General features: G+C 42.1%; 2 protein-coding genes across 2 annotated transcripts; both read left to right on the top strand.

Annotated features, from left to right (window-relative positions):
• The first annotated feature begins 5,369 nt into the window (after positions 1-5,369).
• On the top strand, positions 5,370-13,378 carry LOC139215898 (transmembrane protein 106B-like). Its single transcript, XM_070846937.1, has 7 exons — positions 5,370-5,570; positions 5,755-5,818; positions 6,579-6,738; positions 11,359-11,499; positions 11,589-11,638; positions 12,964-13,017; positions 13,132-13,378. The coding sequence occupies exons 1-7, from the start codon at positions 5,375-5,377 to the stop codon at positions 13,268-13,270; spliced, it is 804 nt and encodes a 267-aa protein (XP_070703038.1). The 5' UTR covers positions 5,370-5,374; the 3' UTR covers positions 13,271-13,378.
• A 7,226-nt stretch (positions 13,379-20,604) lies between these two features.
• Positions 20,605-22,253, top strand: arl4ab (ADP-ribosylation factor-like 4ab). The gene is made up of 2 exons (XM_070846421.1): positions 20,605-20,676; positions 21,492-22,253. Exon 2 carries the CDS (start codon positions 21,537-21,539, stop codon positions 22,140-22,142), a length of 606 nt encoding a protein of 201 aa, XP_070702522.1. The 5' UTR covers positions 20,605-20,676; positions 21,492-21,536; the 3' UTR covers positions 22,143-22,253.
• The last annotated feature ends 859 nt before the right edge of the window (positions 22,254-23,112 follow it).

Here is a 23,112-nt window from a genome sequence, read left to right as displayed (position 1 = left end):
GTTAGTAAGTGTAGGGATGCTTTTCTGTGGTTTGTAGCAATGAAGAGAGGAGTCCAAGATTCATTCAAGACGTTTATGTAGGTGTACGAGCTCGGAGTCCAACATCACAGGCATAGATGAGACTAAGGAATACAGAGTAAAGCGACCACATATATAGGATTCTACAAGTTATATCTGGTTTCACATACATGAGAGCATGTCCCAAGATGGACTTGATCTTTCCTTAGAACAACCAGTTGTCCAGACAAAGCGGAGTCGGAAGAGTAGAATGCTGACTTGAGAGTAACATATATACCATGTATGACACAAGTTCCTACAGCATCATGTTACATGAGAAAAACCTTCGAACAGTAAGGAAAAGAGAAAAAGGGAAGCACTCAGAATCAGAGTGATGAGGGTCTTAACTGCTGCGGAAATGCACAGTAACTCGATAGTACGTCACAGTAAGTCTACTTTATCACTCAGCTGTTTCACCAGTCGTGGTGCTGGTCCTTTGACGGATGAAATACAGTTTACTGGCTCTTCAGTGACTGTTGTTAACACAGCAAAACGCACTGCGTGGGATAACATAGACGATGTGTAAAAAGGGAACTAGCAGCAAATAGAAACTTTACAAAGAGGACAACACACTGAAGTACTGACTGTCTCTGCCCAGACAAGAGCCTCTTATTTGGTATCGCTTTGTGGGCGATTAGTGTGTGCGTGTCCTGGTGCACCTGGTGGGGTTTGGTCCTGCTCGGATCGCGGAGAGGTAAGGGTCCGTCATGCTGCTGCGTCAGCAGAATTAACAGCAGGCTCTTTTTTTCTTTTAATGTCATGTAAAAAATCTTGAAACATGGCTAACAGACCAACACTTCTAATCATCTTAGATTTTTTGCACTGCATTCTGTAGGTTTGAAGAATGTACAGCATGACTTGACTTAAACCTTTGACAACTACAGAGGTGGATACTGTCAGATGTGTTACTGGCCTTATCCACATCAGGATGTGGATTCAATTTGATTCAATTCAATTTTATTTGTATAGCCCAATATCACAACAGAGTGTCTCACAGTGCTTTACAAAGTTCACTGAAATAAACAAGTGTAAGCGAACAAACAATCTAATGAAGAGTCCAGCAGTCGATGAGGCCAATGGATCGGTCCGATGGATCAGTCCGAGGCATCACCTGCCCTTTATGACCCTCCTTCTTCGGGAAGGAAAAACTCAAAAAACCCAGTGGGAAAAGAGAAACCTCCGGGAGCACCACAGTGAAGGAGAGATCCAGCTCCCAAGGACGGACAGGCTGTAGCCTTGGACAGACGCACATCTATTGACTGATGGAGAACCAGGACGGACGTCTGATCAGTGAACACCTCCTGTAGCAGCTTGTGTCGCAGTGGAAACACAGTGCTGCTTTGTGGCGCCCTGGTTTTGTATTCTTAGTGACGTCATCAGAATCAGAATCAGAATTCCTTTAACAATCCCCAGGGGGAAATTGCTTTTTGTTACACACAGCTCCAAAAGAATAAGAATAAACTTCAAACACAAAGTATGGCCGCATCTCTGGGTTCTTCCTGGACTCCAGTGGGCTTCTTCCAATGAGAGCTCAGGATCTGAGTCCCTACCAAACCTCCCACTTACTTGAGGTTTTGTTTCATTGACTGACTGCCAGTGGTAGGAAACAAAACGTAGTCTGTATGTAGGCTACGTGGACAGTAAGTTAATTGAAGCAGACAGCTAGCTGGAGTCTATAGTGATCTCCAACTAGCTGCAGTGATTTTGCTGGAAGTTCTATTCTTGCGTTCTGTGGCCTAGTCGTAGTTCTCGCCTGGATTCCCTAGCTACATCTGCAATTTAGGCAAGCAGGCTAACAGCAGGTTGTCGATTAGCCTGACCGGCGGACTGCTTGTCTGTTCAAGCTGTGTTAGTGATATAAATCAGCTAGAAGTTCTGGATGACGTTCTGCAGCTTAGTCACAGTTCTGACCCCCTGTTGTGATAAGGTGATGCTGGTGTGTGCCTCTTGTGGAGCTCAACTTCACGTTGGCCGTGAGTTGTGCCCCAAGTGCCTTGGGGTGGTTCACCTGAGCGAGGCCCTGTCAGACCCATGCATTAACTTGGTGAGAGAGGAAAGATTGCACCAGGTGGAAGGTCTCCTGTGTGACTTTTCTTTTCACAATGTAAGGGACTTGACTTGAAATGCAACAAAGTGCACTATGACATTAAAAGTAAAACTAATGCTTTTTTAAAAAAAACAAAAAACTCAAACAATTACAAGTACACAAAAAACAACTTTTTTACAGTAAGTGTAAATGAATGCAAATAATTCATGACTTACATCACATTACACAGAATGATCATTCATAATTAGGTGCTGTGGTGTTGGTGTCTCCTGCAGAGTTGGCAGGAGCTGACAGAACCGACATCACATTTTGGGTTTCAAAGCATTTCATCACTATTTTACCATGGGGATACATGCGCACTGTGCTGGAATGTCTCTTATTCTCTGTTACTGATGAATGAATTCTGAATGAATGAATGATTAATTGTGATTGTGTAAAAGAAAAAGAGCGTGGAGCAGTGGGGCTGTCATTTCTGGCGAGGAACTTGTGGCAAATAACATTGTAATCGGTACCAGACACATTTCTGAATTTAAATCTAAGTCAAAAGTGATCACAGGAGAAAGAATTTCCAATTTAATTCTTTTTCAAACAAGGTTAGCCCTCGTCTAGTAGCACCTGTAATGAAGGACATAGTCCTAAATTTATATTTTTACTGGAGGTCACTGAGATCATATTTGAGAGATTCATCTACCTCAACAAATCATGTTGTCTTATATTAAAGAGGGATCACTTATTTCTCATGGTATACAGTTTTATGAAAAACAATCAGCCAATGAGTTGACATGATTCATCTGTTCCCACTTCAGTTTCTTTTAGTGTCATGTAAATGACATGACAAACAGACCAACACTTCAAATCATCTTAGATTTTTTGCACTGCATTCTGTAGGTTTGAAGAATGTACAGCATGACGTGACTTAAACCTTTGACAACTAAAGAGGTGGATACTGTCAGATGTGTTACTGGCCTTATCCACATCAGGAAAACTGGATAACAACGACCACCAAGTGGATGAATCCTACTTGTGCAATCTCAGTTTTTAATTTGACTTACGGCATCACATTTCATTTCAAAGGACAGAGAGTTCTCTCATTGTACTCTCCAATAACATAAAATACTTCTAAGTTTAGAAAGCTGCTGCTCACTGGGTATTCATCAATGAAGCATTTAGGCCCCCCAGGTGGAAAAGGTGCAGAAAATCACAGTTTTAGAGGCTTTACTGTAATATAAAAAAAATGAGTGTGTTTCTTCTTTATTTTCTTTCTTTTTGTCTTCTGTTTAATATTGTTCACAAGAGACTAACTTTAAATGTAAATCCAAAAAAGTCAAAGAAATTAAAAATTAAAATGACCATATTATTACTGTGACTATTCCATTCCCTTTTCCCATTCTTTTATAATCATTATTATTTCACCATGGCCTTTTAGAACATACAGTCATATAAGATGTGAATCTTTATTGCATCTGACTTAAGCATTTCATACCTTTCAAAATCACCTACATCGAGTCCGTTCCCTTTAATGAAAAAATAAATAAATCCAACTTGAAACGCAAGCGAATTCATTACATATTTCCAAATATTCTCTACTATAGTACACTGTTGCCCATAAAGTTGGAATCAAATGTTTTTTTACCTCTTCTCATGAAATGATTGTGACAATGTGATTTATTCTTGATAAATAAAGTGTATATCTTCTCAACTTTACTGATCAAACTCTTCCAAACAGATCACAGTGAAATTTAAACCACAATGAACCTTTGCAAACTGTGTATTCAGGCTTTAACATAGTTGGGGGTATTGAACAATTATTCCAACTTTATGTGCAACAGTGTATACAGTAGTGGTATCAATGGGCAACTGACAGCAACCGAATTTCTAAACTTGAATCTGGTTTTTCCTACAGCCGAGAACGCCTCATGTCCGCGCATGTCTGTTGCGCAGAGGTTGGACTGAACCGCTGACCAACGAGCAGGTAAATAAAGAGTGGCGTTCAGGTAGCGCTCTCCCTCCTTATTACACCCGACTGACGCGTTATAGCAGCATTAACTTCTAATTCATTCCACGTGTTTGATATTAAACCAGCTTAACGTTAGGGAAGTAGTTAACAATTTTAACTGTGAGCGACCAGCTAGTTAGCTAGCTAGTTAACGGGCTCCACTGTCTGGTAAGGTTTTCTCTTAAGGAGGCGTGTTGACAGCTTGGCTTTAGTTACTGCGTGTTGTTATTAGCGACAGTGTTATTCTCCTGCTGCTATAGAACTACCGTGTGTGTGTGTGTGTGTGTGTGTGTGTGTGTGTGTGTGTGTGTGTGTGTGTGTGTGTGTGTGTGTGTGTGTGTGTGTGTGTGTGTGTGTGTGTGTGTGTGTGTGTGTGTGTTGTTAGGCCAGTAATGTTAGCTCCACTTAAAGTTCCCAGGCTTAAACTAAGCTAGTGGAGGGGATGTGAACGTCAGGGCTAGCTCGAGCAGCCTGGGTTTAGATATGGCCAAGAGCAGCGAGGCACGAGGATGTTTTGTGATCACAACCAGTAGCCTACACATGGAGGAAACTGACAATAATAATTAACGATGGATTTCCATTCTGCATAGTCCCTTGATAACTTGATTATGATTGAATCAAAGGTCTTATTCTGTCGCACCAGCAGTCCAAACCCCCATAAGTATTTTTTATTTACTACAATGTCAGTTAAAGAGCAGCTAAAGCATCAAGGGCCCTCGGCTGAGAGGCTACAACCAGAGACGTTTGGCTTTTTTACTTGGACAAATTACTTAAACGATGATCAGAATAGTTATAGACTGACTATTTGCAGCAGCTTGAACTGGCATCATAACACATGGAATCCATTGTGTCAATTTGCTGAGAGACTGGAACACTTCAACAAAGTTACTGAGCAGTGTGTAGATGTCTGCCTGCCTGCCGCAGGGGACACCGATTATCTGCTTGTTTCTTGACACTGAAATCAGTGGTATAAATAAATGTTAACACCCAATATAATATAATATAATATAATATAGACTTTATTCAGTTTACAGTCAGAAAATACTCAGAAAAGTTGGAACCAGAGAGTTGTGAGCGATTTATCAATGATTAAGTTGTTGCTGTTTCATTTTCTGTCCATCAACTAATCATTTCATCGACTGACCGTAGCAGCTGTACTTGCCTCATGTTCTTATTCAACATTGCTTTCCATTGGTCGCTGGCCATCAGCCAGTCACAGACGGTTCACACTACACAGTGTTCTTGTGTTTGCCTCATCACTTCCAGGTGTGACGATGGGGATGTCTTTTTCCCACCTCACTAAGCAGACAGGCCGTGATGATGCTCACGACTGTCTCACCTCTCCTTTGGAGGACACCAAGACAGAGGATGGGAAGGGCGGAGATGTCTCCCAGTTTCCTTACGTGGAGTTCACAGGACGAGACAGTGTGACGTGTCCGACGTGTCAGGGCACTGGGAGGATCCCCAGAGGTAACACTGCTGTGCACACCAACACCGTGGCCCAAGTTGAACTGCTTATTTTTAAGTCTTCGGCCCGTTTGTCAGTCTTCCGTGACCGCTTGGCTTTACAAGAGCCCGTGATAATCCTTTAGTTACACGACATATGTTGTTTCCAAACCGGCTGACTTAACATTGATTGTTGCTTGTGTTTCAGGACAAGAAAATCAACTTGTGGCATTGATTCCATACAGCGACCAAAGGCTGCGACCCAGGAGGACGTAAGTACCTTTATCTTTGTGTGTTCTTTCGAAGAACAGTTTGGGGCAGCAACACTGTTTAAGGTCTATTTGTATGAATATAGTAGGTTGAATTAAAAATCCAAGTTGAGCTAACATGCTCAAAAGTATAGTTTAGTTTAGTTTTGGAAAGGCTTTTTTGGATTTTTTTTTTTTCCACAAAAACTTGAGACTGTTGCATTACTTCATACCTCCCAGCTCTAAAGTAGTGCAGTTTAAATTACAATGCATTATCATTAGTTAATCTATTTTAGCACCTTCAAATCCCAAAGCAACAACATGTATTTTATATAAAATTAATGAACATAAAACACAAGACAAGACTTCGGGAAAACACTCACAGTGTGAGCGCCTGATTAGTGTTCAACAAGAATATAGTTTGAGCATGTAACTCCCCTTTAACCACAAGCTGATGTATGTTTCTGTTTGGATTTAACAAATCAGGTAGATAGAGGTGTTGCTGTGTGTATTTTTAACCTTTGGATAGAGTCGGCCAGGCCAGCTGTTTCCCTCTGCTTCCGAGCTTTATGCTGTGACACGCTTGCCATGTCCTCACTCCAGATGAACATCACTGCATCCCTGAGGGAGCTTAAAACCATTTCACATAAAGTGATTTATGTTGGTGTAAATAATCGGTTATGAAAGTATGAATACAAATGTGAAAACAAATCTGTATAACGATCTGTAGTTCGCTGTGTGTGTTTAACAAGGCAGTCACGTTGTTGTCTCGTGTCCTCCTTAGGAAGTTGTATGTATCTGCATCAGTGGTGGTCTGCCTGTTACTGTCCGGTCTGGCTGTCTTCTTCCTCTTCCCCCGCTCCATTGATGTGTCCTACGTCGGGGTGAAGTCTGTTTTTGTCAACTACGACGAAGACAAGCGCAGCGTCTATCTCAACATCACGGTGAGCTTCCCCAGTCTGAAACCACTGGAGCTTACGATATGATTTAAATGCCGTTTAGCCAAAAACATAACAACACAAGGGATACATCTAATGTTTGTTTATGAATGTTTCGGAAAAAGGGTAGCCGGAATTTCTCATCGCTATCGTATAATTATTGTGCGGATGAGATAAATACATATAAACATACAGTTAATACGATACAGTAGTCACACAGGATGGAGTAAAAGTATTCCACGTCAGTATTTGTTTTTACTATTTAAGAAGTATAAGCCATCTTTTCAGCTTTTTGCCACTTGAGAGAGAATGTATCCATGTAGACATCCCTCTGCAGTGTCCATCATTAAAAGCCCCCTGTAAAGAGCGTCGTCTCCAAAGTTGTGTCTTTGCTGCCCCCTAGTGGATAAATGGTTAACAACCTCAAAAAGGCACAGGGCAAAGTTCTTTGGTTGTATGTCTATAGGCGATGCTAGTTGGTATGTCATCAGATAAACTGTGTATATTCAAGCCCAGCTAGTTTTTTGATGATCATTACATTGAGACTAGACTTTAAAGGCTCAAGTGAAGGCTCAATAGCTGGGCAGTTAATGAGAAGTTTAAAGAATACACCTCAAAGTAAAACAACGAATCACATCTAAGCCAAAGTAACAACCAGTCCGTACTTGCACCCTTTTATATGGTTTACTATATACTGGAAGAGGAGTTGCTCAGTCAGTGTCGTTCCATTGATCCCTTTAAAGTGATTTAAGTATGATTGTAACTGCCACAGAGAAAACTATTTAGATGATATAACAATTTCAGCTACAGGTGATGATGCAGGAACCACAAACTGTGTTGGCCGTGCATACATGTGCTATGTTTAAACTTTTTCTCAATAGCCCATGTGTTGACAGAAAACATTAGCATGTTGCGTGGTAGCATGCACAGCAATCTTTGTCTCAATGTATGTATCAATTATGTTCTAATTTCTACCTTTTGATATAAATAATAAGTCGTGTACATGTCTACCCAAGTCACAGTAAAAGGAATGTCTGTATATCCTTTTTAATGACACATTTCTGCTGAATTTGACATATTTCCCAGTTAAAAAGAATTTGTTCTTAGGTTATACTGGGATTCAAGTCAAATTCTTTGATTTGAGTACTCAAGAGTGCTATATCACACCACTGTATTCTCTAAACCACGAGTTTAGAGCTTTAGTCTTTTTAACCAGCTTGTCCAGCCGTCATGTTACCTCCCCAGCAGACTGCAGCATAAAACCATTCACTAGCAGTCACTGACTGTTAGAACATGGGCAACATTTCACTGCAGACATCAAAGAACCTGAGCCATCCATTATCTTCCACCTATCCGGGGTCAGTTCGTGGTGGCAGCAGGTCAATCAGGGCACTTCAGACGTCCGTCTCCTGAGCAACGCGAGTTCTGGGTCTACCCCAGGGTCTCTTCCCGGTGCAGCGTGCCCGGTAACCCTCCAAAGGGAGGCACCCAGCAGGCATCCTGACCAGATGCCCGAACCACCTCAACTGGCTCTTTTCAATGTAAAGGAGCAATGGCTCAACTACAAGCCCCTCCGAGATGTCTGAGCTCCTCACCCCATCTCTAAGGCTGAGCCCAGACAAACAAACCCGGTACCCCATACTCCTGCAGTACCCTCCACAGGATTCACAGAGAGGCACGGTCATAGGTCCTCTTCTCCAAGTCCACATAGCACATGTAGACTGGATGGGCGGACTGAAAAAAGACCTGGTCCACTGTTCCACGGCCAGGACGGAATCAGCATTCCTCCACTGGACAATCGGGTGGAGCCTCCTTTCTAGCACCCTAATGTAGGCTCTCCTGGGGAGGCTATGCCAATAATTGGAGCATACCCTCCGTCTGTCAATCCACAGGTACTGTCCCCGACATCCACATGACATTGAAGAAATGTGTCAACCCTGACAGCCCAGCAACGTCCAGAGCCTTTAGCATCTCTGGGCCAATCTCATCCACCCCTGGTGCCGTGAAGCTTCCTAACTACCTTGGAGACTTCGGCCAGGGATATGGGTTAGGATTCCCTCGAGACGTGTTGGTTGGGTTCAGGAATTTCTCAGTGTTCTTTCTACCGCCCAACAATATCTGCAGTCTGGGTCAGCAGTTCTCTCTGATTGAACACAGCCTGAGCCAAGCCATGCTTTCCCATCCTGAACTGCCAAAGGATTTACCAGAACGTCCTTGAGGCCACCTGAAATTCCTTCACGACTCCATAGTCTCCTAGTAGAACTATGGAGTCCCCAGACGGAGCTGGTTCAGTGCCAAATAAGTGTTGGCATGCTGAGCAATTAAACATTAAAAAAAAAAAAGGTGTTAGGCTCAATGTGCCTGAAAACACCAAATGGTGTAACCACAAAAGTCATGACAATAGATTTTATTAGGCTTATCTACAAATTTAAATTTCACGTGTTTCTCCAATATTGAACTGGACATATGCTGAGACCACCTTTGTTTCTAGATAAACTTTATTATTTATACAAAAAATGTTTAAAAACATGTTATAGCACTGCAATCGATGATTAGAATTTGTTCCATCATGTCTACTGTTGTGACTTTAGTTTAAAAAAGCTTCAGACATTTGGGACGGGGGGAGGGCAAAACATCTGAATTTTCAAGCAGTGAGTGCTTGAAAATGTTTCCAGTCTTGTGTCATGAGTTTTGAATGGCACAAGTTCAAGGGTTCTGGCTCAGAGAATACGCACAGCACATCAGACTCATAATAGAACAGGAGGTCAGGTGGATAAGGCCAGGTGAAGACATTCTTTCCACCCAGCTGTTGCATGCAGCTCAAGTTTCACTTCTTCACCCACCACCTGCATGAGCTGTCTGCCCTGACTTTAGGGCCAATCTGAGGGTAAATGCACGTGTTATGTACAGCTCAGCCACACTAATGGGAGTGAGGGACGGTACGGTTACAATAGCTTCACCAGAGCTTGAAGCTATGGTAGACAGACTGCAGCTCCTGAGGACTGGTGTAGCAGAGTGCAGGGGTTAGGAGGCAAGAGGCAAGTAGGCCGGCTTTTTAACTTAGCTAAAAGCTAACACCAGCACTTAGTGGCTAAGAGGGCCAAAGCCATATATGCCCAGAAAATCCAGGGTCATTTCTCTATCAGCGACCCCCAGCATGTGGAAGGGCACAATGCCTAAGGGACCCCTCTCTGCCTGATGCCATCAACAAGTTCTACACCCGCTTTGAGGACTTCAACACCCCCCCCAGCACCAGACTCACCCCATTGGAAGAGCAGCTGTGGAAGTGGACTCCAGGGAATACACCTCACCGAGGACCTCACCTGGAGTTGCAACATTTCCGGCCCGGTCAGGAAGGCCCACCAGGAGGCTGAGGTGTACTGGACTTGGGAGCTGAGTCCTGACCTGCTTCTACAGATGTGTGATGTAGAGTGTTCTCTGTCCCCCCATGTGGCACAGCAGCTGCTCTGCTGCAGAGAGGAAAGCTCTGCAGAGCGTGCTGAGGGCTGCACAGAGGATTGTGGGGAGCAGCCCACCCACCACCATAGACCTTTACAAAAGCAGGTGCAGGAAGAGGGTCGTCTGCATGATGAAGGACTCCACCTGCCCTGCACTTTAACTCTTTCCCCCTCTCCCCTCAGGCAGGAGGCTGTGGAGCATTCGAAACAGAACCACCAGTCTGAGGAACAAAGGCTGTTAAACTGTTGAACTCACTACAGACCTACCTCACTGCACATTTCACTGTTATAGCCTGACCAACTGCATTTTGCACACATGATTATAACCCAGCCAACTGCAACAATGGTGACGATGTGAGAAAACTCCCTTAGTAAGGTCTGAGACCGAGTTCACCATCCTGACAGCAGATCCTCTCCTTTACAGTGATGTGACCTGGGTTGCACTGTCTGCTGTTCACAAGCATCATCAGTCCTCCACCTTTGTTCTTTCCACTCGCTGTGGCATCTCTGTCTGCTCGTACTGCCATGAAGACGGGTAGATCAGGGATGCTATCGTTCAGCCAGTTTTCCATAAAACAGATTAGACTGCACTCACCGTATGCTTGCACGTTCTTCATAAATGCCTCTAGTGCTTCACATTTGTCAGACAGAGAGTTGACATTTCCCATTATACTTGATGGTAAAAGCTAGCTTGTATCTCCTTGCAAGCTTAGCCTTACGCATAGCACCATCTCTGCACCTGCAGTACAGCTTCTTCAGCTCAGACAGGATGGGGTGTCTGACTCCTTTTCCCATTGCAACGAAAGGAATGCTTCCCTTGTGTGTGCAGCTGTCTTCCAAGCTGTAGACAACCTTGTTGGTCCAAAAAAACACACGAAAGAACACGAAAAAATTCATTCAATACACAATAAACATAAGAGCTACAAGGGTGTGTTGCCACACAGTACGGCACATCATTCAATATATATTTGAAATGTTAAAATTACAGATAACTGACCTTTTGGCAAACTGCCAGCTGTTGGGAATCCAATGGCTATCACCCCTGGGACTGTGCCTTTTCCACTCTCTCTGTCATTTGTGACATAATGAATAAACGATGACAATGTTTTTGTGGTATTATGAGCTATACGTGTGTCTAGAAGTAACTTCTACTAATGATCTCTTCCAGAACACACTCAACATCACCAACAACAACTACTACTCAGTGGAGGTGGCCAACATCACAGCTCAGGTGCAGTTTGCCAAGACAGTGATTGGTAAATCTCGCATCAGTAACTTCACTGCCATCAGTCTTCTGGACATGAAACAGGTACAGCTCAGTATCTGGCCACCAGTTAACCATTCCTCTGTGTGGGTACAACTCAGACTCAGTATTGTTGTCTCCGTTTCTGTTTCCAGATTGATTATATGGTCCCCACCATCATAGCAGATGAGATGAGCTATATGTAGTAAGTACTGTGTATTAAACTAAAGTATGGAACTCTGGCTATTTAATCCTACCTCAATGATGGTTCTTTTATTCAGGACTTGTTGAAACTGTTTTTAAATTTGCCATGAAAAAATCCCAATGACTTTTCCATTAGTTTCAGCAGCAAGTTATGGTTTTCACTTATGCTGTAGATATTAGTTCAGGCCAATATCTACAGGATGGAATGGCACAAAATCAGGCACAGACACACATGGTTTCCCCAAGAACTTTGGGGATCCACTTTATTAATGACTCACATTAGCGAAGCAACAAGCTAATGTTTGATGCTAAATGCTAAAGTTCAACAGAGTAGCCTACCTACCAAATAATCAGCAAAACGGTATAAAACAAGGCAAACCTTACAGCCTCCATATCGCGTCATGAACAGGCGGTAACTATCCATCCTTGTTCTGTCAGTGGCCTTGTTAAGAAAGCAGCCCCTAATAAAATAACATTACGCACACAACAGTCACATTTTGCAGTCACTGTGAGGACATTTCTGTCACATTTCCATCCTCCCACCACTTCCTCAGATGGTGGGAGTACATGAAGACTACATGAAGAGTTTTTGCAGCCAGCAGTAGAACAATCTGCTGCTTTGTTCGTACCTTCAACACTAGTAGAGCATTACTCAGAACTACTCCTAAATACTTCATTCATTCCCTTATGGGAAATTCAGGTATCCAGTAGCTCACACAGTCAATTGACAAACAATAGAATGGACAAATAATCAATAAGCAAATTTAAATGTAAGTGAGACAGTAAAATGAGTCAGTGACAGAGAGCAGGAGAGAGACTGAGGTGTTGTACATTCTGATGACACACATTTCTGTTGGAAAACATTAAAAATGATTTATTTGATTATTTATAAGCATGTAGCTCAAAGCACTGCTGTGCTTCAGTGATGCTGTAGACCTTTTGGTCTTGTTGTCATACAGAGTATGACTTAACCTCTGCTTGGTCATTTGGCTGTGGCCGGCTTTGCTATTTTAATTCATGTGGTTGGTTGAATAGACCTCACTTCTTATACCACTTCCTTATGACTGTGGTTTGTTGTAGACCTTTTTTTATAACCACTACTGAAACCATTTCCTTATTTTGGAACTAACCTTTCACAGCAGAGCCAACAACTACATTGCCTTTGTTTGTCGATGGATGTAGTCATGAACTAAATATGCCAACATGTTTAAGTTATAGTGAATGAATACTGCTGCTGTGTTAAGAAGACATTTCTTCATCATTAGGAAACACTGTCAGTCATTTTTTAGTTGGTTCACATTCACTAGCACTTGTTTCATTTTTCAGTGACTACTGCACTCTGCAAACCATCAAGGTCCACAACATTGTTGTCCTGACGCAGTAAGTTGCGTAGATCTTCTGTCATTTATTTTAACCTTAATTTCAGTATTTGAACTTGCGACATGTCGTGTGTGTTTTTGGCCTCACCTCATCCCTCTCTCCCCCCTTCTGCAGAGTGACCGTCACCACGACATACTTTGGCCATGCGGAGCAGGTATCTCAGGAGATATATCAGTATGTGGACTGTGGAGGGAACGCCACGTCGTTCAAAGGGATGACCAAAACATTCAGCATCCCACGTCCTGCCTACTGAACCCACTACTGTCTCTCATCGCTGCCCCTGATTGGGCCCTGCAAGCCAGCCTTAGATGGCTCACTGTGTTTTCCCTTCTCTTCCACCTGCAGTGTCTAACAAACTGCTGTTGCCGTGATGCCTCAATGTTTACTTCAATATCAGTACCAGAGGAAATCCACACTGAAACCGAGAATGTTTCTTATAGAATCGCAGAATTGCAGTCAGTAAAGAAAACAAATGATCTCACCTCTTAATTATGATTTTTCACATCATAAGATGCGAGATGTAGTGTCATAATATGAAAGTTATGTCTCATAATTGCAAGGAAACGATCCATAACTGTCAGAATATACAAGAAGACTAAAACATAATTACCAGATGTATGTCTCGCAATAACAAGAAAACAATTTTAGAAATATAGAGATCCTTATTTCTATATTTTAAGCTGCTACTACTCTTTTCTTGTCCTTTACATATAACTGTGGTAATATTTACATCCGCTTTAGATGGCACTGGAAAGGAATTGTGTCTTCACTGCAAACTTAAACTGTAGGCCTCTTATCTCCAGCTAACACACTAATGAGGTTTTTAGCAGTATTGTAAATAATGGTCTTGTGTTGCTCGATTTTATTCTCATCCAACAATCTCTGCTTAACTTTTCAGTATCAGTGTCAAACCAATACTTCAGTCTTCAGTACCAACACCTACTGATATTACTACTACAGGTGCTTTTCAAACTAAAAGTATAATTTTAATGACCTAAAATGTTCATTTTACTCGGTGCCAGCTTTTCTATAAGCAATTCTACGGACGTATTTCAGACAGTATTACAAGTTTGAAGTTTGATGCATTGAACAAATGGTCAGTGATATTCTGTGTGTATTTTTTACTCCTCCATGGCATGCCTCTGTCATGACAGACTGGAGAAATTCCAAGATGAATGCGAGATGACGAAGCACAAAACGTTGCTATTTGGAGAAAAAGGCACGTCTAAATCCTGATATGATATGATATATAATGATTGAAAGACTGAAGACTCACAGAATCACACCAGCATGTAAAACCAAAGCAATTTCAGAGCAGAATCCGTTCATTTCAACAAAATCCCTACAATCACTGGATTTTGGTTCAGCGGCAAAGTAAATCTTTATGCATTTCGCACGTTCACCCCTGGGAATAATCACTACATTTCCATGCTTATAGCAAGGCCTAATTCACAAGAATGAATATCACTGCGCCGCTGTCCGGTGTGCCCAGGCCTGAACTGCTCTGTCTGCGTTACACTGCTCTATACAATACAGTTTATCCACACTACCCATATTTGAGCCAAGCTATGTACAACCCAGCTCTATACTGGCTGCTCAGATAAAGATGTAAAGGTGATTCATTTTTGTGTCTTGTCATTTTATTTTTCAGTTAGTCTGTCCATAACAAAAAGATAACAACTTACAATCATGTGAAACTGAAAAATGGGAAATCCACTCTAGTAAAAGCACAAACCGGCGAGCAATTACACAAATTCTCGGTTCCAATTTTTCTAAAACAACTCATCTCAATTCCTCATTAGCCTGGTGCATTCACTACTCCACTGTAAAGTCCCTCTGAAGTCCTGTTACCCCTCCCAACTGTTTATATCATCAGTGCATTTGAATTTAATGGTAGTCATTTAGGTTTTCAATATTTTTAAAGAAGCACAAGATAGGAAATCAAATTGATTTCAGGGTATCCACACAGGTTAGAAACAATGCAGACAGGACAACATGACACCACTCCAGGTCTTCAGTTCAATCATGAAGATTGAATTTCCTACTTTCTTACATTCTGTGAATGTATCATTATGTTGTACTCTTCCAACCCTGCTGATAAGTGTACGTCTTACATTCCGTGGCATGCTGTAGTTTAATGGCTATTATGACTGACTTGTTGAACATGTTGAATTGGGAGGTGTCGGTATCTTGTCAGAAATGGTGTTCTTATTCTATTTCAACTAGAATATTTTATTGATGATGCATAACAAAGTCGTATATTTTTTTCATTTAGACTGAAAATCATCCACCTTTGTATCCAACATGATTCAATCTTTGTGTATGATCTGGATTTAAAAAAGAAAAAAAGCTCATGATTTGTTTTTTAATTCTTAACAGAGTCACCGGTGTTATTGTTTAACAACCCCTATTAATATTTAATGAATATTTGAAATCATTTTTTAGACTGTTCCGGGAGCATGAATAAAGTTTTAAATACATGATTGTCTTGTGAAGTCTATCTAGCTTAGCTAGCCAGCCTGCTAGTGCACAGTATCTTCACTGTTCTTAGTATTACGTTCCTCTGTTGTACTTGTTGGATCAGGCCTTGGACCAGTCCTTAGTTATGCTGCTATAGGTTCAGACTGCCGGGGGACTCCCATGATGCACTGGGCTCCTCTCTCCTCCTCTTCCTCTCCATCCTTCTGCTTCATGTCTCTTTAATATCTGTTACTAACTTGGTATCTTCCCTGGAGCCTTTCTGTGCTTTTCTCATCTCTCTGGTTCCTGTGGATCCTGGTCCTGGTTCTCCTGCTGTAGTTCTCTGGTTCCTGTGGATCCTGTTCTGTTTGGCAGATACTTCCATCACCAGTACCATCAGGGAGGCATCTGATCAGACCCAAATTTATTCTGCAGCAGGACAACGACCCCAAACATACAGCCAATGTCATTAAGAACTAACTTCAGTGTAAAGAAGTGATGGTGTCCCCCCCCCCCCCCCTCCCCACACACAGAGCCCTGGTCTCACCATCATCCAGCCTGTCTGGGATCACATGAAGAGACAGAAGGGTCTGAGGCAGAATACATCCACAGACATTTGAACAACCTTCCTGCTGAGTTCCTTCAAAAACTGTGCAAGTGTACCTAGAAGAACTGATGCTGTTTTGAAGGCAGAGGGAGGTCCCACCAAATATTGATTAGATTTAGATTTTTCTTCTGTTGCTCACTTTGCACTTTGTAAATTGATAAAAAAAAAAAATTATTACATTTCATATTTTTGAAGCGTCTTTACAGCATTTCTTCACACCTGCCTAAAACCTTTTTGCACAGCACCAGTTTAAAGTTTGGACAAACCTTCTCATTCAATGGATTCTCTTTATTTCTAATATTGACCACAAAACTGAGGAACACATGGAACTATGCAGTAAACAAAATGTTAATCAAACCAGAATGTTTTATGTTGGATTCTTTAAAGTATCCACCTTTTGCTTTGATAACAGCTTTGCCCACTCTTGCCGTTCTCTCAGTCAGCTTCATGAGGTCACCTGGATTTTTTTCCATCAGTCTTGAAGGAGGTGCTGAGCTCTTGTTAGCTGCTTTTCCTTCACTCTGGGATCCAACTCCCCCCCCATAATCAATTTCAACTGGGTTTCGGTGGGGTGACTGTGGAGGCATCAGGTCAACTAATGCAGCACATCACTCTCCTTCTTGGTCAAACGGCCCTCACACAGCCTGGAGGAGTGTTTGAGCTCACTGTCCTGTCCTGAAAAAAGAACGATGGTCACACTAAGCTTAAACCAGATGGGATGACATGTTGCTGCAGGGTGCTGTGGTAGTGTGCCTTCAATTTTGGATAAATCACCAACACTGTCACGGGGTTTCAGCCCCCCCATCTGTACAAAAACCATGTTTTAACTTGTTTGAATGTTCAGCTTTCACTTTAATTTACATTTTGTGGTTTCAGTTAGTGGATAGAAACCTGTTTGTAATTGGTAACAGTCACTGCAGTAGTACAGACCTTTGCCAGTGGCCAGTATTCTTAATGTGAAGCTTGCAAAGCAAGTTCCAGCAGACAGCCTGAGTTTGGCTCCTACATTCCCACACAACAGCAGTGCATTCTATACTCTAATAATACTCTACTAATGATTAGAATACTGTGTTGTGACCGGCTTGCAAGCCACAACAAAGGAGGAGATGCACTCAAGCTCGACAATTATCACCTTAAATTCATCAAAGTAACTAAAGTCACCACCCAAATGTCCAATGAGGCGTGTAAATCAGTATCAGTGGTGCGTGCAGGTGAGTGAATGCAGAGGTAGATATGTGGTGCATGTTGTTAGTAGTAAAAACAAAGATGGACCAATGGCGTGGGGTCATGTGACTGACAGCCTTCAGTAGTATGGGAACACTGGCCGGGTGATCCCAGTTGGCTTAATGCCACAGCTCCTCCCAAAAATCAACGTGCAGGGCACAACAAGGCTCTGGGGCGGACGTGTTAACGTGTGTGCAGACTGAGTTCAGTCAGGATGACTTGGGTGAAGATGATGTGAGGCTGCTGGACGTGTGGGATCAGCTCCACAGCTGTGACAGATGTTGCCTCTTATATACACAGTCTTATGATACAGGTGTTTGTCTGGAATGGTGCCAGAGCCGGATCTATCAAATCTGGTGAGCTTCTGGAATTGATTCATCTCCAAAAGTGTGTTGGGATGTGTAGTGTTTGCTGTTTTAGATCTGAGTGAAGTTTCCATTAGTCATCAGCAGGTGAGCTACGACTTATGCATGATGGCTTTTTCAGCCAGACACAAACTTGATTGATTGACTTTTTTTCAATGGACAAATGATAAGAAAGTGACCACTAGCAAAACACCTATTTGCCCATTTATCCAAAAATACATTTAAAGGCTAACTTTGATGTTTTGAGCCCTGTTTTTACATATTCTGGGTTCAAAACTGGAGGTTGACGAATGTTTTGGAATTGATCCAGTAGATCGCCTCAACTTGCAGTTGTGAGCGTGCTGTGAAAGGGCTGCAATAGCTGCAGTGTAATCCTTTAGGTCCACTCAAATCATCAAAGTAAGTCCACTAAAAGCACTTGTTTTTGCCACTAACATAGTGTCTGACAACTTTACAGAAAGGATCCCTACAGACATAGACCTGTAAGATCATTTTTACCCAGAAATAGCCATTAAATCACTTTCTTCACAGCCTTCAGACTTTATTGACAAAACCATCGTCATTTTATCTGGCAGAACACAGATCTTTCTGATCTACCGCTGCTTAGCGCTGCAACGACTGGATCCTCCAGATTCTTTCCATAATGTCTGTCTGGCACATTAAGCCCCATTCTCACAACAAACTGTGATAAATGAGAAAAGCGAATGACTGATAGAGAATTGTGAAATGCATGTATTACTTGTTGGCCGTTTAAAGCCAGTGCACAGACTAGTGTGAGAACTTGTTTGATCTGATCATTGAAGTAGTTTTTGTGCTACACCAAAGTATTCTGACTATCCGTCTGAGAGTGAAGTGAGAAGATATCAAAAAGACTGAAGAGGTGCTATACAAGTACAAGACTTATCGTGGCTGGACTATTTAGTGTGGGTGAAAAACTACTTCAGTGATCAAATCTGTCGTGTTCATTTATTTCGAATGAAGACAGGCAACTTCTCTCATTTCAGGTGTTTAAATGTTTGTAAGAATAAAACAGAAGCGTGGCCATGGACAGCAAGCTGTTCCTCCGTAGCCAACAGAGAGCAGAGTGAGCCCCAGGCTCTGCATCAATTTGTGCATTCAGATATTGTGGATAGAATTGTGATCGGTTTAGACTAGGTGGGGGGAGACCATGGTTTAGATTAAGTGGGGGGGAGACCATGGTTTAGACTTGGCTCTCCCTTGTTGGTGCACAGGCTGGTCCCAGCCTCTTGGCATCACGACCTCCAATCCAGTAAAGCCGAACCTGGAAAAGGTTCCCTCCCTATTCTAGTCTCATGCATGATCATCCTTCAGTGCAGCCTGTCCCTATTGTGTCTGTCTTGTCTAACTTCTACAATAGTGGCATTCAGAGAGAGCATCTCTTGTCCTTGGAGATGTTAGTGTGGTGCATGGAAGCTCGTGTGCCCTCTTGCCAGACTTCTCTCATGCTCTCATGTGTCTAACCCTTCAGAACCTGGGCTCAGTGCTTGTATCCTGTCTTTAACATTATGAAGTTGGCCAACTCTATAGCAATACATTTAAGCAATATGTGTCTGTCCCTGTAAATACAAAGCAGTGAATAAGGTACAAAATAAGGCACTATGAATAATAACAATATGATCTCCACACATCATAAGGCACTTGGAATAGTAACACTATATTCTTCACTGACACTAATACATCTTTTTTTATTCATACTTTTATATATTTATATTTTACTTTGTGTTTGAAGTTTATTCTTATTCTTTTGGAGCTGTGTGTAACAAAAAGCAAGTTCCCCCTGGGGATTGTTAAAGGAATTCTGATTCTGATTCTGATTCTGATACTATATTCTCCACAAATCAAAAATATTCTCATGCAAGTCTTTACGCTGGCTTTTAATTGGCCAATAAGGTCCACAGTTGATGTACTAAGTCTATTGTTCTGCTGTTATTGTGAGAGAAGAGGATGACTGTGCCATACATACAGGACATAGGCTGTACCCCAGAAAGAGCTACAGTATTGATACCAAGTTACCCAATCAGTGCCTTGAACCGCCCAGTCTTCAAAAAGGGAGCTCAGTTTTTGTTTCAGATTTGGCTGCGATTTTGTGAAAAAGTGTAGTGAGAGCAAATGAGTTTTATCAAATGAAGTGCTGTTTTGTGTGTTGTATCTAGACCAAGGTCCAGGGAAGTATTCATAAAATGTCATAATTCATAATTAGGGGAGGTGTAATAGAGCGTGTAATAGATGAAGAGAGGTTTTAACTTTGGCCTGAATGAAGCCCATCCTTTCCACAGGAAACAGCTGTGTTTGTTCTATCCACGCATGCGCATGACTGCAGCAGGCACTGTTCACCACCAATCAGACTGCAAAATAGGTCTATGTCAAGTCAACCAGTGTTAGGCAGAATAAGACCAGAACATAAATCATCACTCCTTCGCAATAAAAGTTTAGAAAGAAAATCACATCAGAGGAAAATGTCTAATATCATCTAAACCATCATGAAAAACTGTAAATGTAAATGAAAAGTTTAAGGCCTAAATAACTAGTATATCTGACACTACAGAAGCACTTTCCATATGTAAAGCTAAAGTGTCCCTGGTGTGCCTAGAGACCCTCAAATTTCCCCCCTGCTCCATCTTTCAGCAAACGTGTGAAAACACACTGTTTAGATTTGGCTCCCTTTGTGATGTCATAAGGGGATCTATCCTCCAGCCCCTCAGGATGCCAACTGTCCCACCCACAGGAAACATCCCGAGTCGTCCCAATTATTCAAACTAGTGAAGGGTTTAAATAATCCGCTTGACATTTCCCAGCAGGGACTTTATTATGAAAAACCTTAGCGGAAACTCTATTGTTTAGTCTGTCTGGCTTGGTGCCACTGAGTCCTTTCAGCTGGATGTCTCAGTGTGTCTGAGGCTTTGATCAGAGCGTGAGGTGGGAACACAGCCCCTCTGGACATACTGTTAAACATTTTGAAATGGACTAGCACTGTTTGTGAAGGTACGTTTTCTATGACCGTATTATTAGTGCTGTTTTTCAGTGTAGGACACGACTGCTGTCAAAATCACATTTACCTTTATAGGCAAGACTTTTCCCCACAATGTAAAAAATAACATTGTTATCTGGTCCTCTGTGTATCATTAATGTCAATCAATCAATCAATCTTTATTTATATGGCAATGTTTTATCTACCTATTTATATACCAATTTCAATATCTTTAATTATGTACCAATTCATAACAGCGTTATCTCAAGACTCTTTCTATAAAGAGCAGGTCTCCACCAAACTCTTTAATTAGAGAGAGACCCAATGATTCAGGAATTAACGTTATAAGCAAATGTGTATGCCTGGCTGTCAGCCACACTGGGCCAAATAAAGCCAATTTAACTTTTAGGATTTTACACTTGTTGGCATTAAAGCCTGGAGACTAGTACTAGTTGTGGGGATTCTTGAATCCTTAATGTTGAATTCCTGAATCGTTGGGTCTCTCTCTAATTAAAGAGTTTGGTCTAGACCTGCTCTTTATGGAAGGAGTCTTGAGATAACGCTGTTATGAATTGGTGCTATATAAATAAAGATCGATTGATTGATTGATAGTATGGTCTCTGCATAGGACCGACGAAGAACTACATGCCAGGCTCCATTTAAAAATCAAGCAAATGAACGCGTCTTTGCCTGTCTTCAGATATAAAACTATCTTTAATTGTTGGATTTGACATAAGGTGGCACACATGGTGCTTGGCGTGGTGTTTGTGTGCTTTGACTCATTCTGCATAATGTCTTGACCCCCCCCACCCCGCTGCAGTCCTTACAGCCTGGCTGATATTTGGTGAAGATTCCTCCAGCTCTGTATACCAAGATGGGGAACAGATTATCCGATCTTCAGTTCCTCCGCCCCTGCCTACCATCCTTCCAGGCTCTCCACATTGTCATTCTAGGACTGGACTGCGCAGGAAAGACCACTGTGCTGTATCGTCTGTGTTTCAATGAGTTTGTGAACACAGTCCCAACTAAAGGTTTTAACACGGAGAAGATCAAAGTGTCGCTCGGAGGGAGTCGACGGACGGCATCTTTCCACTTCTGGGATGTCGGTGGTCAGGAGAAGCTGCGGCCTCTGTGGCGCTCTTACACGCGTTGCGCCGATGGCATCGTGTTCGTGGTGGACTCGGTGGATGCTGAGCGCGCTGAGGAGGCCAAGACAGAGCTGCACAAGATCACACGGCTGGCAGAGAACCAGGGTGTGCCAGTTCTGCTGGTGGCTAACAAACAGGACCTGAGGAACTCGCTCAGCCTGGCTGAGATGGAGAGCATGTTGGCTCTGGGTGAGCTGAGCACCGCCACACCCTGGCACCTTCAGCCTGCTTGCGCTATCATCGGTGAGGGACTGCAGGAGGGTCTGGAGAAGCTGCACGCGATGATCATGAAGAGGAAAAAGATGCTGCGACAACAGAAGAAGAAGAGATGATGCGCTAACGGCAGGAATTATAAATTGTTAGCTGGATCTTAAGCTACATAAGAACTCATGTGAGCTGCGTGTAACCTGCTGGTCCATTGTGACAAGTGATTCGGCTGCCCTTTGAAGTCTGATTAACCGAGTTTGATCCTTACAGAGGAACAGTTAGTTCAGGTCAGTGAGCTTTTGGCAGCCATAGAGGACAGTGGGATTGATTTTGCCCCGTGAACGTTGAATGCCAACGGCAAGTAAATGAAGTCCAGTCTTATGCGATACAGCAGCAAGCTATTAAATGTATACTAAAACTTTTTAAAGTGGACAGTGAGCTCTGACTATATTATGTTATTTTTAGAATATGTGCTTCTTTATCTGTCTTTATACCAAGGCTTGTGATAGGATTGCGGACAGAACCGTATTTCTAGCAAATGTATCAAGTTGTACAATCATTTTGCACAAAAAGAGGCTGGTCTAGAAGGTTACATGAAGAGCACCGATTCTCTAAGAACAGAATGCACAATGGCCTTAAACACGTGAGCAGTGTTCAGAGTGGTTTGTAATGATGGAAACAATTATTCATTTGTTAAGTAGTGTACCTACCTTCTTATGACCAGATGTGGAGTCATCATAAGCCAAGATATCCCAAGCACAGCCACAAAATGAAAGCACAAAATGTTAATAAAGCTAGCATTAGGTTTCGATATCAGTCCCCCTACATTTAAAATGGCGAGGGCTTCACCACACCATCAATAACAAAATCTGAGAGATGTCCAATTTCCCAACTTAGAATTCTGGTTCCTCCAGAGTTGTTCCTCCATGCCTGACTGGGACTTTTGTTGCAGTGATAAATGCATTACCTCTACTACTTGTCTACCACTGTCATTTGCACATACAGATCATTCAATACATTTACATTGAATTAACATTTAAAAGTAACTGTAAAATTCCATGAAATTAGATTATTAATTAGCTACACCAATAAATC

The sequence above is a fragment of the Pempheris klunzingeri genome, chromosome 16, assembly GCF_042242105.1.
Source record: "Pempheris klunzingeri isolate RE-2024b chromosome 16, fPemKlu1.hap1, whole genome shotgun sequence".
Taxonomy (NCBI): domain Eukaryota; kingdom Metazoa; phylum Chordata; class Actinopteri; order Acropomatiformes; family Pempheridae; genus Pempheris; species Pempheris klunzingeri.
Note: the sequence above shows the minus strand (reverse complement) of the source record. Positions and strands in the feature narration are given on the sequence as shown.

Excerpts from the sequence above, each read along its gene's own strand:
- LOC139215898 (XM_070846937.1), top strand. The coding sequence starts at position 5,375 with ATGGGGATGTCTTTTTCCCACCTCACTAAGCAGACAGGCCGTGATGAT. Across the intron at positions 5,819-6,578 it reads AGGCTGCGACCCAGGAGGAC|GAAGTTGTATGTATCTGCAT; the intron begins GTAAGTACCTTT and ends TGTCCTCCTTAG. Across the intron at positions 11,500-11,588 it reads GTCTTCTGGACATGAAACAG|ATTGATTATATGGTCCCCAC; the intron begins GTACAGCTCAGT and ends TTCTGTTTCCAG.
- arl4ab (XM_070846421.1), top strand. The coding sequence starts at position 21,537 with ATGGGGAACAGATTATCCGATCTTCAGTTCCTCCGCCCCTGCCTACCA.